The sequence below is a fragment of the Rhinatrema bivittatum genome, chromosome 8, assembly GCF_901001135.1.
Source record: "Rhinatrema bivittatum chromosome 8, aRhiBiv1.1, whole genome shotgun sequence".
NCBI classification, from domain to species: Eukaryota; Metazoa; Chordata; class Amphibia; order Gymnophiona; family Rhinatrematidae; genus Rhinatrema; species Rhinatrema bivittatum.
Window position 1 is genome coordinate 200136985 of NC_042622.1, and position 13350 is coordinate 200150334.

The 13350-nt window shown below is 44.1% G+C and overlaps 1 protein-coding gene across 2 annotated transcripts in view; it reads left to right on the plus strand.

Moving 5' to 3' along the window:
• The first annotated feature begins 885 nt into the window (after window positions 1–885).
• Window positions 886–13350, plus strand: part of METTL16 (methyltransferase like 16) — an 89645-nt gene continuing 77180 nt past the window's right edge. The window contains exons 1-2 of one of the 2 annotated variants that reach the window (XM_029612522.1): window positions 886–992; window positions 7429–7557. In XM_029612522.1, coding sequence (XP_029468382.1) covers window positions 7430–7557 — 128 coding nt within the window. In that variant the 5' untranslated portion in view covers window positions 886–992; window position 7429. Of the gene's footprint in view, window positions 993–1017; window positions 1424–7428; window positions 7558–13350 lie in introns of those variants that run through there. The other variant, XM_029612523.1, reaches the window with a different exon arrangement.

Genomic DNA, 13350 nt, shown 5'->3' on the forward strand with positions numbered 1-13350 from the left:
GCTCCTTGCCCGATGCTCACCCCTCCTCTGTCTCCATTTCCTTTCCCACACCTACACATACTCAAGCTTTCTCTCCCCTCTTCCGAACCCAACTACGATCTCTGTCTCTTCATCTCCACCGTAAAGCAGCAGCCTTCTCTGTCAGACCCTTGCAGCTAACTGATTTCCCCCTCCTTCCACTGCTAGGGGCAGACGCTACCCGTTTCCTTTTCTGCAGCACGGATCCAATGCTCCTCCTTTTAGGTCCAGCGTTGTGCCTGTTTCTTTTTGTCAGGCAGGCCCGATGATCCTCCTCCTTCCCAATGAGGCAACCTAGCTGATTTCTTATTCTGGGCTCTGCTTCCAGCTTCTGCAGCAGGACCCAGAGTTTTATGGGGTTGGCCTGGAGAGCCGGCAACTACTTTAAAATTCTGGCGTCTCCAGGCCGAATCCAGAGAGTTCCCATGTATGACGATCGCTGTTGGCCCATGCTTCTTAGGATTTTTATAAGAGATGAGAGAACAACTAACAGCAGAACTGTTTGTGTGCATGTGTAAACGTGGTTTTTTTTTTTCCAACTCCTGATGTATTTGCATACCATTATTTACTACATTATTTACTACACGGGGAGTTAAAAAAAAATATAGGCTAAAATTAAGATAAGGAAAGAAAATGTAGGATAAAATTTTACTCAAGTTTTATTACATTGGCCCGGGGAGGTTAGGAGGGTGGAAAAAGGGGTGTACGCTGATGCCCCAGTACTTGGCACCCTCTGCCACCGCACGCACGGTATACCCCACGCTGGCTGGCTGGCCACTATTTCACACGCAAACGCGGCCTGAAATCACCCCACGCTTCTGTAAGACAAAACAGTGACGTCGGGGCGGAGGCGGGCCTCCTCCGGGTTCGGCGTAGCGGTAGTGACGTCATGCGTCGCCGCCGCCGCCGTCGCTTAGCCGCCAATCACTTCCGAGGCACACCGAGCGTGGCGTGGGACTTCGTGACAGGAGCGTGTGAGCGACGTTTTTCTTTTTCATTTCTTTGTTTATCTATTTTCCCCCTCCTTCCCTCCGCAGATAAAGGCCTTGCGGGATCCCTTGCCCGGGTCCGTCCTGGCTGTGTCTTTTCCTGGCTGACAGTAGTCCTTGCCCTTCCCCTATTTCAGCAGTTCGGACCCCGGCAGCCTCTTGAAGCCCTGTTGGGGATGAGAGAGCACCGGAACATATTCTGCCAACGTTTGCAGCTTGCGAGCTCGAGGCACGCTCCTTCCACGCGTCGTCAATGAAAAGCGAAGCCTTGTTTAACGGCGCGGGACTGTAGGGCGCCTTCATCCCAACCTTCTTCACAGTTACCAGGCTATGTGCAGCCACCTCTGGCTGGCAGTGACCTGCGAGTGCACCTCTGGCAACTGACTTGAGTAATTAATCCCAGGAAACGGAACTAGGTGACAGATGAAAAGGAGTTAAAATGACTGGGTCCAGTCATAGGTTCTGGCAAAGGGGTAGAATTCATGTCACTCTGGTTCTTGTCCGCTTTGAAGTAAAATGTGCTTGACGGCCAGCTGCTTTATCCTTGTTTGCTATGTTCAGCTTGCTGGGCTGACAAAAAACAAACATTAACCTTTCTCATGAGCTCTGAGGGACATAGACATGTCAGGTCCCCCTTCTGAATAACGGTGATGCTTCCTTCTGGCTGCCAAGTAATTACTATAATTTTTGAGGGATGGTAATTCCGCATCGTGATATTTGCTTTATTTTATTGCTGTCGAAAATTTTAACCAAGTCATTGAAGCGCTCAGCAGCTGTGACATCAGACCTTAGCTGTTGACTTTAGGTTGCTGACACGGCCTTCACAGAACCCACCCTTGTGTTACATAACATAGAAATGACGACAGAAGAAGACCAAATGGCCCATCCAGTCTGCCCAGCAAGCTTTTGCACTTTTTGTTTTCTCTCACATACTTATCTGTTTCTCTTGGCTCTTAGTAACCTTTTTTATTCTATTTCCCTTCCACCCTCGCCATTAATGTAGAGAGCAGTGTTGGAACTGCATCTAAGTGAAATAGCTTACTTACAGGTCTATCCAGTACCGAGCGGTAGGAAGAGCTGCGTTAGTGCCCGGCGCACCCACGGTTGCCGCACGCACAGTGCAGCTCACCTACCGCTCGATCCTGAACTATAATTTCATGTAAATGTAAACCGCGTCTGTGAAGCGTTAGGCCCGCGCAACCCATTTTACTGGATGGAGCGCCTATACAGTATCCTGGGTGCGCGGGCCTAATGCTTCACGCCACGCTGGTATCTGTCATTTCAAATGTCATTTGAAATGACAGATACCAGGAAGTCGGGACTGCCAGTCCCCCCTCCCCTCTTCCCGAAGCAGGGCGCGAAAAGCAGCCTTGCTCCGGGAGGAGGGAAGAAGGGGCTGGCAGTACGAAGCGGCGAAGCGACTTACTTTTTGCACCCCCCTCCGGACATCGGACGACCTCTCCTGCTTCCAGCTGCTCACGAAGATGGACGCCTGCAAAAAGTAAGTCGCTTCGCCGCTTCACACTGTCAGTGTCTCTTTTTCCCTCCTCCCGGAGTAAGGCTGCTTTTCGCGCCCTGCTTCGGGAGGAGGGAAGAAGAGACACTGACAGTGTGAAGCGGTGAAGCAACTTACTTTTTGCAGCTCCCTCCGGACATCGGACCTCTCCTGCCTCCCGCTGCGCGACTTACTTTTTTTTGCAGCCGTCCGGCCATCAGCAAGAACGGATCGTGGCTCCCCTGCCTCCCGGGGAAGATGGATGCCAGCACGGGGGAAAGCGGCCCCTGTGCATGCAATTGGCCGCTCAAGACGTGACGTCACGACATTTGGAGTCACGGCATGTGACGTCACGTCTTGAGCGGCCAATTGCATGCACAGGGGCCGCTTTCCCCCGTGCTGGCATCCATCTTCCCCGGGAGGCAGGGGAGCCACGATCCGTTCTTGCTGATGGCCGGACGGCTGCAAAAAAAAGTAAGTTGCGCAGCGGGAGGCAGGAGAGGTCAGATGTCCGGAGGGAGCTGCAAAAAGTAAGTCGCTTCGCCGCTTCACACTGTCAGTGTCTCTTCTTCCCTCCTCCCGAAGCAGGGCGCGAAAAGCAGCCTTACTCCGGGAGGAGGGAAGAAGGGGCTGGCAGTACGAAGCGGCGAAGCGACTTACTTTTTGCTTTTACGTTTTTTTCGCTTTTTTTTTGCTTCGGGAGGAGGGGAGAGGACTGGGGCTGCCCCGGAGACCGGCACCCATGATCGCGGCCGGGGCAGGTGAGCGGGGGCTGGGGGAAAGCTTGCCGCCTACCCTTACCCCTGCCTCTACCGCAGGGGTAAGGGTAGGCGGTAAGTTAGCAGGTTAAACGCGCGACAAAACGGCAGGGAAAGATAGCGATAGTCGGGGCGCGGGTTACGGGATGCAAGGGAATAGCTAATTCGCTCATTTGCATGCAATATACATGCCGCGTGCGGAAGGGGTTGCCCGGGGATTTTAGGACGCGGTAGGAGTAGGTTAAAGGGGATTCAGGATCGCAGGAAGGGCTAACGCGGGTTAGGAGCGGGGTAAACGCGGCCGCACTTTACTGGATAGACCAGTTAGGGGTATTAACCACCGCAATAAGCAAGCTACACCCACGCTTATCTGTTTACCCAGACTATGTAATTCAGTCCTTGTTGATTGTTGCCTGAATATAGATCCACCTTTCTTCACACCCCCTGCCGTTGAAGCAGAGAGCTATGCTGGCTTTGCATTGAAAGTGAAGTATCAGTCTTGCTCCTCTGCCGTTGAAGCAGAGAGCTATGCTGGCTTTGCATTGAAAGTGAAGTATCAGTCTTGCTACCCTGCCGTTGAAGCAGAGGGCTATGCTGGATATGCGTGAAATGTCAGACTTTCTCCCCTGCCATTGAAGCAGAGAGCTATGCTGGATATGCATTGAAAGTGAAGTATCAGGCTTATTTGGTTTGGGGTAGTAACCGCTGTAACAAGCAAGCTACTCTCGCTTTTTTGTGAATGCAAATCCTTTTTTCCACATTTCCTCATTGCTGCTGAAGCTTAGAGCAATGTTGGAGTCGCATTAACTGTGTGTATGTTTATTGAATAAGGGCAGTATCACCAGGTAGTAGCCATCATTCCCGTGAGCCACCCACTCTTCATGAGTTTTTGTTCCGTGTGGTAGTCAAGTAACAATAGCTTGGGTTTATACAGATCTTGCAATCCAAAAATGGTTCCCAGCATTAAAAAAGAAAACACCAAGCATGAATTTAGGAGAATAATATGGTTTAGGTCTTCATCTTGCTTTTTGTATACTACTTTAAGTTTGGCATCATTTAAAGAGTTATTTTCATTAGGAGGCCATCCTGTTTGAGTTTTTACTTTTTAATTGTAAAGTAGATTATTTTAGGAATGTTAGGAATTATTAGGAAGGTAATAGTGAATAAAATGGAAAATATCATAATGCCTCTGTATCGCTCCAAGATGAGACCATACCTTGAATACTGTGTACAATTCTGGTCACCGCATCTCAAAAAAGATATAATTGTACTGGAGAAGGTACAGAGAAGGGCAGCCAAAATGATAAAGGGGATGGACCAGCTTCCCTATGAGGAAAGACTAAAGAGGTTAGGACTGTTCAGCTTGGAGAAGAGACGGCTGAGGGGGGACATGATAGAGGTCTTTAAATTCATGAGAGGTCTTGAATGAGTAGATGTGAATCGGTTATTTACACTTTCGGATAATAGAAGGACTAGGGGGCACTCCATGAATTTAGAAGTAGCACATTTAAGACCAATCGGAGAAAATTCTTTTTCACTCCGCACAATTAAGCTCTGGAATTTGTTGCCAGAGGATGTGGTTAGTGCAGTTAGTGTAGCTGGGTTCAAAAAAGGTTTGGATAAGTTCTTGGAGGAGAAGTCCATTAACTGCTATTAATCAAGTTGACTTAGGGAATAGCCACTGCTATTAATTGCATCAGCAGCATGGGATCATCTTGGTGTTTGGGGACTTGCCAGGTTCTTGTGGCCTGGTTTGGCCTCTTTTGGAAACAGGATGCTGAGCTTGATGGACCCTTGGACTGACCCAGCATGGCAATTTCTTATGTTCTTAACAAATTGGAGAAAATTCTTTTTCACTCAGTGTACATTTATGCTCTGGAGTTTGTTGCCAGAGGATGTGGTTAGTGCGGTTAGTATAGCTGGGTTTAAAAAAGGTTTGGATATGTTCCTGGAGAAGAAGACCATTAACTGCTATTAATCAAGTTGACTTAGGGAATAGTCATTGCTTATTAGTAGCATGGGATCTATTTAATGTTTGGGTACTTGCAAAGTACTTGTAGCCTGGATTGGCCATTGTTGGAAACAGGATGTTGGGCTTGATAGATCCTCAGTTTGACCCAGTATGGCAACTTCTTATGTAAGATTGTGGTATCAATGGTACCCTTTATAAACCTCGTGAGATATAATTTTGGCCACGGGCTATAGCTGTCTGCAAATAATATTGATGGGTGTAATTAATTTTTAGGTTGCCAGAGCAGAGTTTACATAGTAAGTCGTCTTGTTTTGGGTTTTGCCCTACAAGTTCTGGAAAGTGGTGTGACTGTACTAATTTTCTGTTCTTTTTTTATCAGACTTTCTTACCAAGGGGGTTAACTTTATCTCTCAACTTGGGACACTGGTAAAATTGGACAAAAAAGGCACATCATGCTATTGTGAATGTGAAGCATAGAGACAACTAAGTATTTCTTATGGGACCAAATTCTTATAATTTTCATGTTTTGCTCATTCTTTGTGGCATAATCCATTTTCTACGTTAGGCTGTTGACTTGAAGAGCCTAATTTATTAAAACTTTTACCCATAGGGGACAGAATGGGAGAAATACTTTTAGGTGCCAGGCGCCAAAGTGGATGTTCTCTTCCAAATTGGGACACTGGCAATTCTTTTAAAGAAAGCACATTAATGAGTAAGACTGAATGGATACCAAAAATCCATCACATTACCTTCATTTGCCTCCAAAGGAAAGTCATAAAGGAACATTGAATATTACAACAGAAAATTTTAACTCCTGCTCAGTATATAACACATTCAGGTTCTAATGTACCAAAAGTGTTTTTTGCCATATATGTGGAAAAATATTTAGTGCATCTGGCCCTCATCTTTAGTTTTTCCCCTTTTTTACATTTGTTTATTGATGGCCAGGAGGTAGTTGGCATCATTTCAATTGGTTTTATGTTGCGCTCATGGCTGCTCTTCGCCCTCGCTCCACCCTCTCTACCTCTGTGGTGACTCCCTCCGGGTCTGATGGACGGCTTGCTGCCGCGGCGTCTCCATGCCGCTTCTCCCCATGTCCCCGGACCGGCTCGACGCTGCAGATCCACCATGTTCCTGATGACGTAGGGCAAGCGCTCCAAAATATGTACCAGCAAGGGCGCGAACCTCAGGGGCGTCATCCGTTTCCAACATAAAAGGTCTTCAATTGTGTTTACGATTTGAGTTAGCAAGGATTGATTGCGGGGATTCATCTGGACCCACTTCTCTCTACGCTACTCTGCCTCCTCTGACTTACCAGGAGTACCCGCTCCTTGGGGGCTTCGCTCTCGTTTCTTGATTTCAGATTGCAGACAGGAACCGGTACTCGCTCCTCGAGGGCCCATGTTCCTGACCACTCAGAAGACTCTCTATTGCCTGGAAGCGATCGCAGATACAGACATTGTGAGGAGCGAGCGGTACTCGCTCCTCGAGGGCCCATGTTCCTAAACACTCTACTGTCTAGAAGCTATCGCAGGTACAGACATTTGTGAGTTACTATTTCAGATTGCATATAGGAACCGGAACTCGCCTCGAGGGCTCATGTTCTTGAATACACTGAAGATTCTCTACTGCCTGGAAGCCATTACAGATACAGACAATTGTGAGTTACCATCACTCTCTCAGAGCTTTCCCTGGAACCAGGTACTCGCTTCTCGAGGGCCTAACTCCTTCCAACTACTGAGCCTCTTTAAGAATCTACAGCTCAGCAACCCTGGGATGGCAGTTCCAGTATCTGAGGGACTTCAACCCTGCCAGGCACATCAGCTCACTACTGCCACCTCTGGAGGTTCTACGAACTTGTCTAATAAAAGAACTATCTGTGTCTGTCTCCATACCCAAGCCTAGCGGTGGACCCTCTCAGGATATCCTCCAGGGGGCGCTGTCATCTGCCATCTGCCCAAGGATCCACCTATTTACATTAGAGTGCTCACTTCTCCCACTTCAGGAACTGAGCACAACAGACTATTAACTCTCATCTGCTTGTTCCTCTCATCAGCATAGTAGATCCTAACAGATTGCTAGCTCCTCCCCTCTGGAGGAGCAGATCGTAACATTTTATGAAGGTTGCTTGTCTCTTTTGGTGCTTTTTTTATTTTTATTTTTTTTAACTACATGTATATTTTTTCATATTTGTAGGATGGCTCTTAATAAGTCCATGCATCCAAGAAACAAGTACAAGGATAAGCCACCTGACTTCGCACATTTGGCCACAAAGTATCCTGAATTTCGACAGTATGTGCAGGTAAACCTTTCTGGAAGATTTAGGTAAGTTAAATGGAGAAATAGAATGTGCAGTTTTACTTAGCCTTTTTCTCAGTTAAAAGGTTTACTGATAAGTTATTTTTTCTACATTTCTTAATGCTGTATGCATGCACTTCTTCCCTGATCGAATGGGGACTGCAGTGACATAGCATTTAATTGGTTGGTATGGTAAAATGCTATTTATGATATTCTTACCAGTATGAACTAATCAGAACCTGTGACTCTCCTGTTAACAAAACTGTTCTCAGAAACTCCATGCAAATACAAGGCGCAGTGTACAAATTTCAAAATTAATGACTTTGCAGTACAGTTTTGATGCAGGTGGAAGACCCAGGTTCAATTCCCTGGCTTGGTTAGGGATGCTGCAGAGGCAGTGTTTGTAGCCCTAGGTGTGAGGTAGTTTCTGTTATTGCTTAGTGGTGACACCTATTGACCAGACCTAGAGTGCAAATGTACTATATTCTGGAGGAAGCAGCAGTCCATGGCAGCTGGCCAAGAACCATCACTGCACTAGTTGTGGGGGGTAATAAAAAAGGGTAGAAACCATGGATCATTGCAAATGAATGCTCAGAGGCCAGTTCTCATTGAGATGGAAGCCCAAAATTGCTGGAGGAAGCTATTGGGCTAGAAGTGCAATAGAGAGAGAAATAGATAACAGGTCACTATTACTATTTTGATGCATAGTTTTTAAATACAGCATTTTATAACAAGGATAAAGTTATCTATTGAATTGCTTTGCCAGGGAAAACATCTGGTATGGTATGTGGCATGTTAAGTTCATTCCTTGAAGTCTGTACAGAGTCTGCTCTGATTCTGTAAGGGCAGATACTAAGTTGGCTTACTATAGCTAATGTATATTATGTCCCATTGTTTTTCACCTTATAATATCCTATTTATTCTTCATTCTGTATTTATGTTTTGGATGTATCATAGTGGTATATAACACTCTGATTTAAAGAATGTTTTGGTTTTTTTTTGATAGCGGATAATCTTGAAATGACCAAATGATCTTTTAATGTTGTAACTGCGCATATAAAAAGTGTGTGGTGGCTCTGGGAACTCCTGATGAAGTTGCAGATCTTGCCTTTGTTTTGTTTTGGTTTTTTTTTAATTGCTGATACCACTTCAGTCTGCCTCAAAATGCATGTAAGCTTGTTGGCCATGCTCTTTTGGCACCATTCCAACCATCTTTGTTTGCAAGCGAGGATCGCAAATGGAGGAGAAAGGATATCCTTTTGACACAAATCTCCATCTGACTGCCAGCACACTTTATTTTTTTTTAAATTCTATTTCGGTTCCTCCGACTTAATATCGCAATGATATTAAGTCAGAGGAACCAAAAAAAGGAACAGAAAAGCACTATTTTCTGCTTTCCTGTAACATTTTTGGGCTTCTCAAGAATTAACATCTGCTCTGGGCAGACATTAATTTTTGCAGGTTAAAATGTGCATGTATGGCGCACATTTTTTTTTTGCATCGGGGGAAATACGTAATAGCTTCATCAACATGAATTTACATATGATGAGCGCTATAACTAGGCACTCAATTGGACACACATTTTTGACACGCTTACCCCTGTTTTGCATCAGGGGTTATGGAAGTGTATACCAAACGTGCGTCCGGTCGTGTGTAGAGCCCGTGAGCTGTGGCCTGTTTGTAACATAGATGTAAATGATAGGTAAAGGCCAGTGTGCCCCATCCAGTCTGCCGAGCAGTAATTTGTCTACCTTTTGGTTAGATGTTACCTTGTTACCCCGGGATACCCTGCTCTTGTTAACGATATTGCCCACTTGTCAGCTGTAGAAGCTTTATTGCCTGCAGGAGATCATGCTTCTTATTTTTACCTTTAGCTGGGAAGCTTATCCACATTATAAGCAGTGAAGGCCAAAGCATTCAATTTAGCAGTCAATTACTTGCCACTATTGCAAAAATTCAGTCATTCCCCAGTGTTGAATATGGAGGCAATGAAGACGCATCAGGCAGGTTTCATCGCAGGCAGGAAAAGAAGGCCGAGCACTCCCAAGGGTGCTCTTTTTATTGTACATTCATACAAAGGCGGATGATGTGTCATCACATGATTGGTTCCTTTCCACATAGCAACAGACGTGACTCTACACTATTGGCTTGGCTCAGGGGGTGTGTACGGATCATTTCATTGGCTGCTGAATTCTATACCTCCTGTCTTTGTCCTGCCCCTGACTAGTGAACACCCAGCCCTTCTTTCAGGCTATCAGGGTTAATTATAAGCCAGAGAAATACATGATAGTCGGGTATCCTCTCCTAGGCAGAGAGGCTTAAGCACAAGTGATGCTTTATTCAGCGCAAAGGTCAGGGAGAAGGGAAGTTAGTGTTAAACCCTGATGAAATGGCTTGCTGGCAAAGCTTATAATTCCCACATCTCACCCTTTCTGTTTTTATTTAGGCAGCTCAATAAAGCTTTAGACCCTTACTGAAATCTGTTATGTCTTGGTATGGGCTGGAGATAGGGGAAGGGGGATATGAAGAGAAAAAGCTGAGTCTGCATGGTGTGCCAGCCGCCGATGAGCTCCTGAATCTCCATATCACCTAGAGCTGGTGCAGCGTGGTGTGCCAACCGCTGCAGGGCTCAGGATTCCCTATTAGGCATCTATGTATCTGGGCTGGGAGCAAGGTTTCAGTATGGATATGAGGTTGGGTATGCACTGAATACAGCAGCACAGGCAAATTATTAAGGCAATTATGGTCATTATAATAGAAATCACCCTTTTGAGACCAGAAATATCAGGGAGCCAGGACCATAGCCAGTCCCATGGAGAAGTTGGTATTCTGCCTGAAAGTGGTGCATCAGCAACCATGGTTTCTATCTGCTCTATGGTATGTGTGAGGTTTGCTTTATAAACTGATATGTACACACAGCAATGAGATCCAATTAATGCACAAACACCACCCTTTAAGGCTAAAATAGTGTCTAAGGTATAGCTGTTCTGAATGCTACTTCTCTAATCTGAGAAACTTCTGTTGTGAATAGTTTTAATGCATGGACTGTCTGATTAAATAGGGCAGTCGTCCAGTTAGCTAGGATGTGTAAGTCTCTGTAATTCATAGCTGTCCCCATTGGGGGAAACAGGCTTCTAGCTATCTGAGTTTCTGTATACATATCTATGGGATTCTTGATCGCCTCTCTTTTGTTACGGAGTCTTATCATTTGGGCTATATAACTACAAAGGGTAAATCCCTCGTCCCCTCTATACTCTCTGCACCTGCTTGGGTCTCCCACTGCACATCCTGTAATCTGCCAATTGCACATATATATGTGGTATAATTATGTAAGTGTTCAGTGATTAATACAAAGGTTCGGTTACAATATGGATATTTCCCACCTGAATCCCCTTTCCATCCCCTGTATCATAGTCCCAACAAAGAGCGGCAGTCTCTTGAATACAGCTGCCGATGTGTAGTATGGTATTATTAACTGGAGAGTTAATGAAAACACCTCTCTGTAAAGGATAATTAGTCCATACTGTAAGGTTAAATGGTACAGCATGCATCAGTCGATTCAACAGGTGTGAAAAGTTCTGTGTATCAGGGATGTACATGTTGTTCTGTCAGAATCCTTGTTCTGAAATCGCCATAGCTGGAGAAATAAGGCAAAGGAGGAGGGTGCAGAACACAATTGTTAATGAGTTGGCATTCAGGCAAGAAAAGGCGGCTAATAAATTCTCTGGAGTTTTCTCAAGGCCTTGCTGTTCCAAGAGTTGTGCAGATTGGTTGGATAGGGCCTTGATCTGTCCCCAGGTCATGTGGTGCTGCTTTTTGTGAGGAGTCCGGTCTTTGTTCTTCTGAGGGCTGTGGAGGCTCAGGGAGAAGTTGGGGATCAGGTCCTGTAGACCCGGACACCTTTCCATCTTTCCACGGCTTGATATAATGGCTTGAAACCCAATGTGGATCTGTGGGAGCAAGCAGAGAAGCATATCCTCGTTCCCCATTTTAAGGGAACGGGACCGTACCAGACATTAAATATTCTATACAAAACTGATGGCTGTGGGTGACTAACCCTAGTCCCATAATGATTACTCATGGCTGTGGTCTTAAATTTGATATGTTTAGATGATTTAAAGTAAACAATACTTTGTTCAGCCAGTCCTGTTTAGGGGGAAGTCCAGGGGCATTCCCTCCTTTTTGTTTTTGTTTGGTCAAGAGCTCTTAAGGGTATGGTTGGCTCTCTCCACAATGGCTTGCCCTGTGGTGTTGTAGGGGATGCCAAATACGTATTTAATGTTCAATTATTGACAAAATTCATGCAAAGGAATGGCTGCAGTAAATAGAGCCATTATTAGTTTTCAGAACAGAGGGTAATCCCATTATCAAGAAAGTTTTTATGCAGTGATCAATTTTCATTCAGTAAAATAGCATAAATGTAAATTAATCGTTTAAAGGAAAAGTCATTTGCAGTAAGCTGAATCACAAATGACAAGTATGTTAGACATTACATTAAACATATGTTACACAAGACTGACACATATTCATATTCATTCATCCTGCAAATATTCATTCATAGTCTTCTTGACATCAAGACAGACAACAGATAACACATAATTTGAGCTAAAAATCTTATCAAAAAGGTATCAAAAACAAAATTAGATCAAGGATCAAAAATCAAAAGTCAAAAGGTGTTAGAAAAATGTTTGAAAAATGTTAAAATAAGCTGCAAAGTGTTCATCTTCACATCTCCTCATGGCAGGAAGGCTGTCAATCTGGAAAATATTAAAAACTGGCACACAGCAAAAAATTACTAAGGTAAGGATTAAAGTGAAGTTTTTACTTTTTTAATCTTGGAGAAATCAATTCTATTATTCAATTTAATAAAATCAATTTAGATATGCAAGAAAAGGCTTGGGAGGGATTGCTTTAGATGTAGCAACCTCTGTCAGTAAAAATTTTAAGGTTCAGAATTCTGTAAAAATTTGTGAAAAAGAAAATAAAACTGAAGTTTCCTTAAGTCAGGAGGACTGTAGGCCTGAAAAATAAAAACTATTATACAACAGAATTATTAAAACAATAATATAATATAACTGGTAGAATAGCATAGTGCCTCCTAGTGGAGACACCATCATTACTTTATAGATTGCAACTATTGTTCCAGGTTGCAATCATTAATACTCTGAGCTTAAATTCAATGTGGAATATCAGAATACAATTTCTTCATATAATTATTAGAATAGGAAATTAAACACACTGTTCAGTAATCTCAGTTCAGTATTAAAGAAGTTTGAAAGTATTAAAAAGATTAAAGACAGAGTGAGAGGAAGGGCTAGTGTAGTAATGCATTGAAGGTTGAGGGAAAAGATTTGGATCAGCAGAAGATCTGATCTGTCTCGTGCCCCCCTTTGAAAGCTGCAAGCACAGTTTTAAAGAAATGTATCAAGAAATGTATCAGAGTTATAAACTAGGGAGAGAAACTGCAGTACTAAGTCCAGTTTTTTCTTTTCAAAAGTTCTCCCTCCCTCCCCCCATGAGTGGCAATCAAGAGTTAGTAAGAGGGGGAGGAATAGTGTTTCTCAAAAGAAAAGAAACAGAGCAGAGAACTCCACCCAACGAATTAATCCTTCAGTCAATAGGAACTGAAAGACAGCTTTGTTTAACAATAGATAACAATCAATCAGAAACAATGACTGGCAAGGACTTGCTAATTTCTTGTGGACTTGCTGATTTCTTGCAGACAGATACTATTTTTCTCCTATAGGGAAAATTACAATAAGAATACAAGTTCTGTGCGCTGGCAATACAAGCTATAAACTTAAATCTCAGAGAAATGGA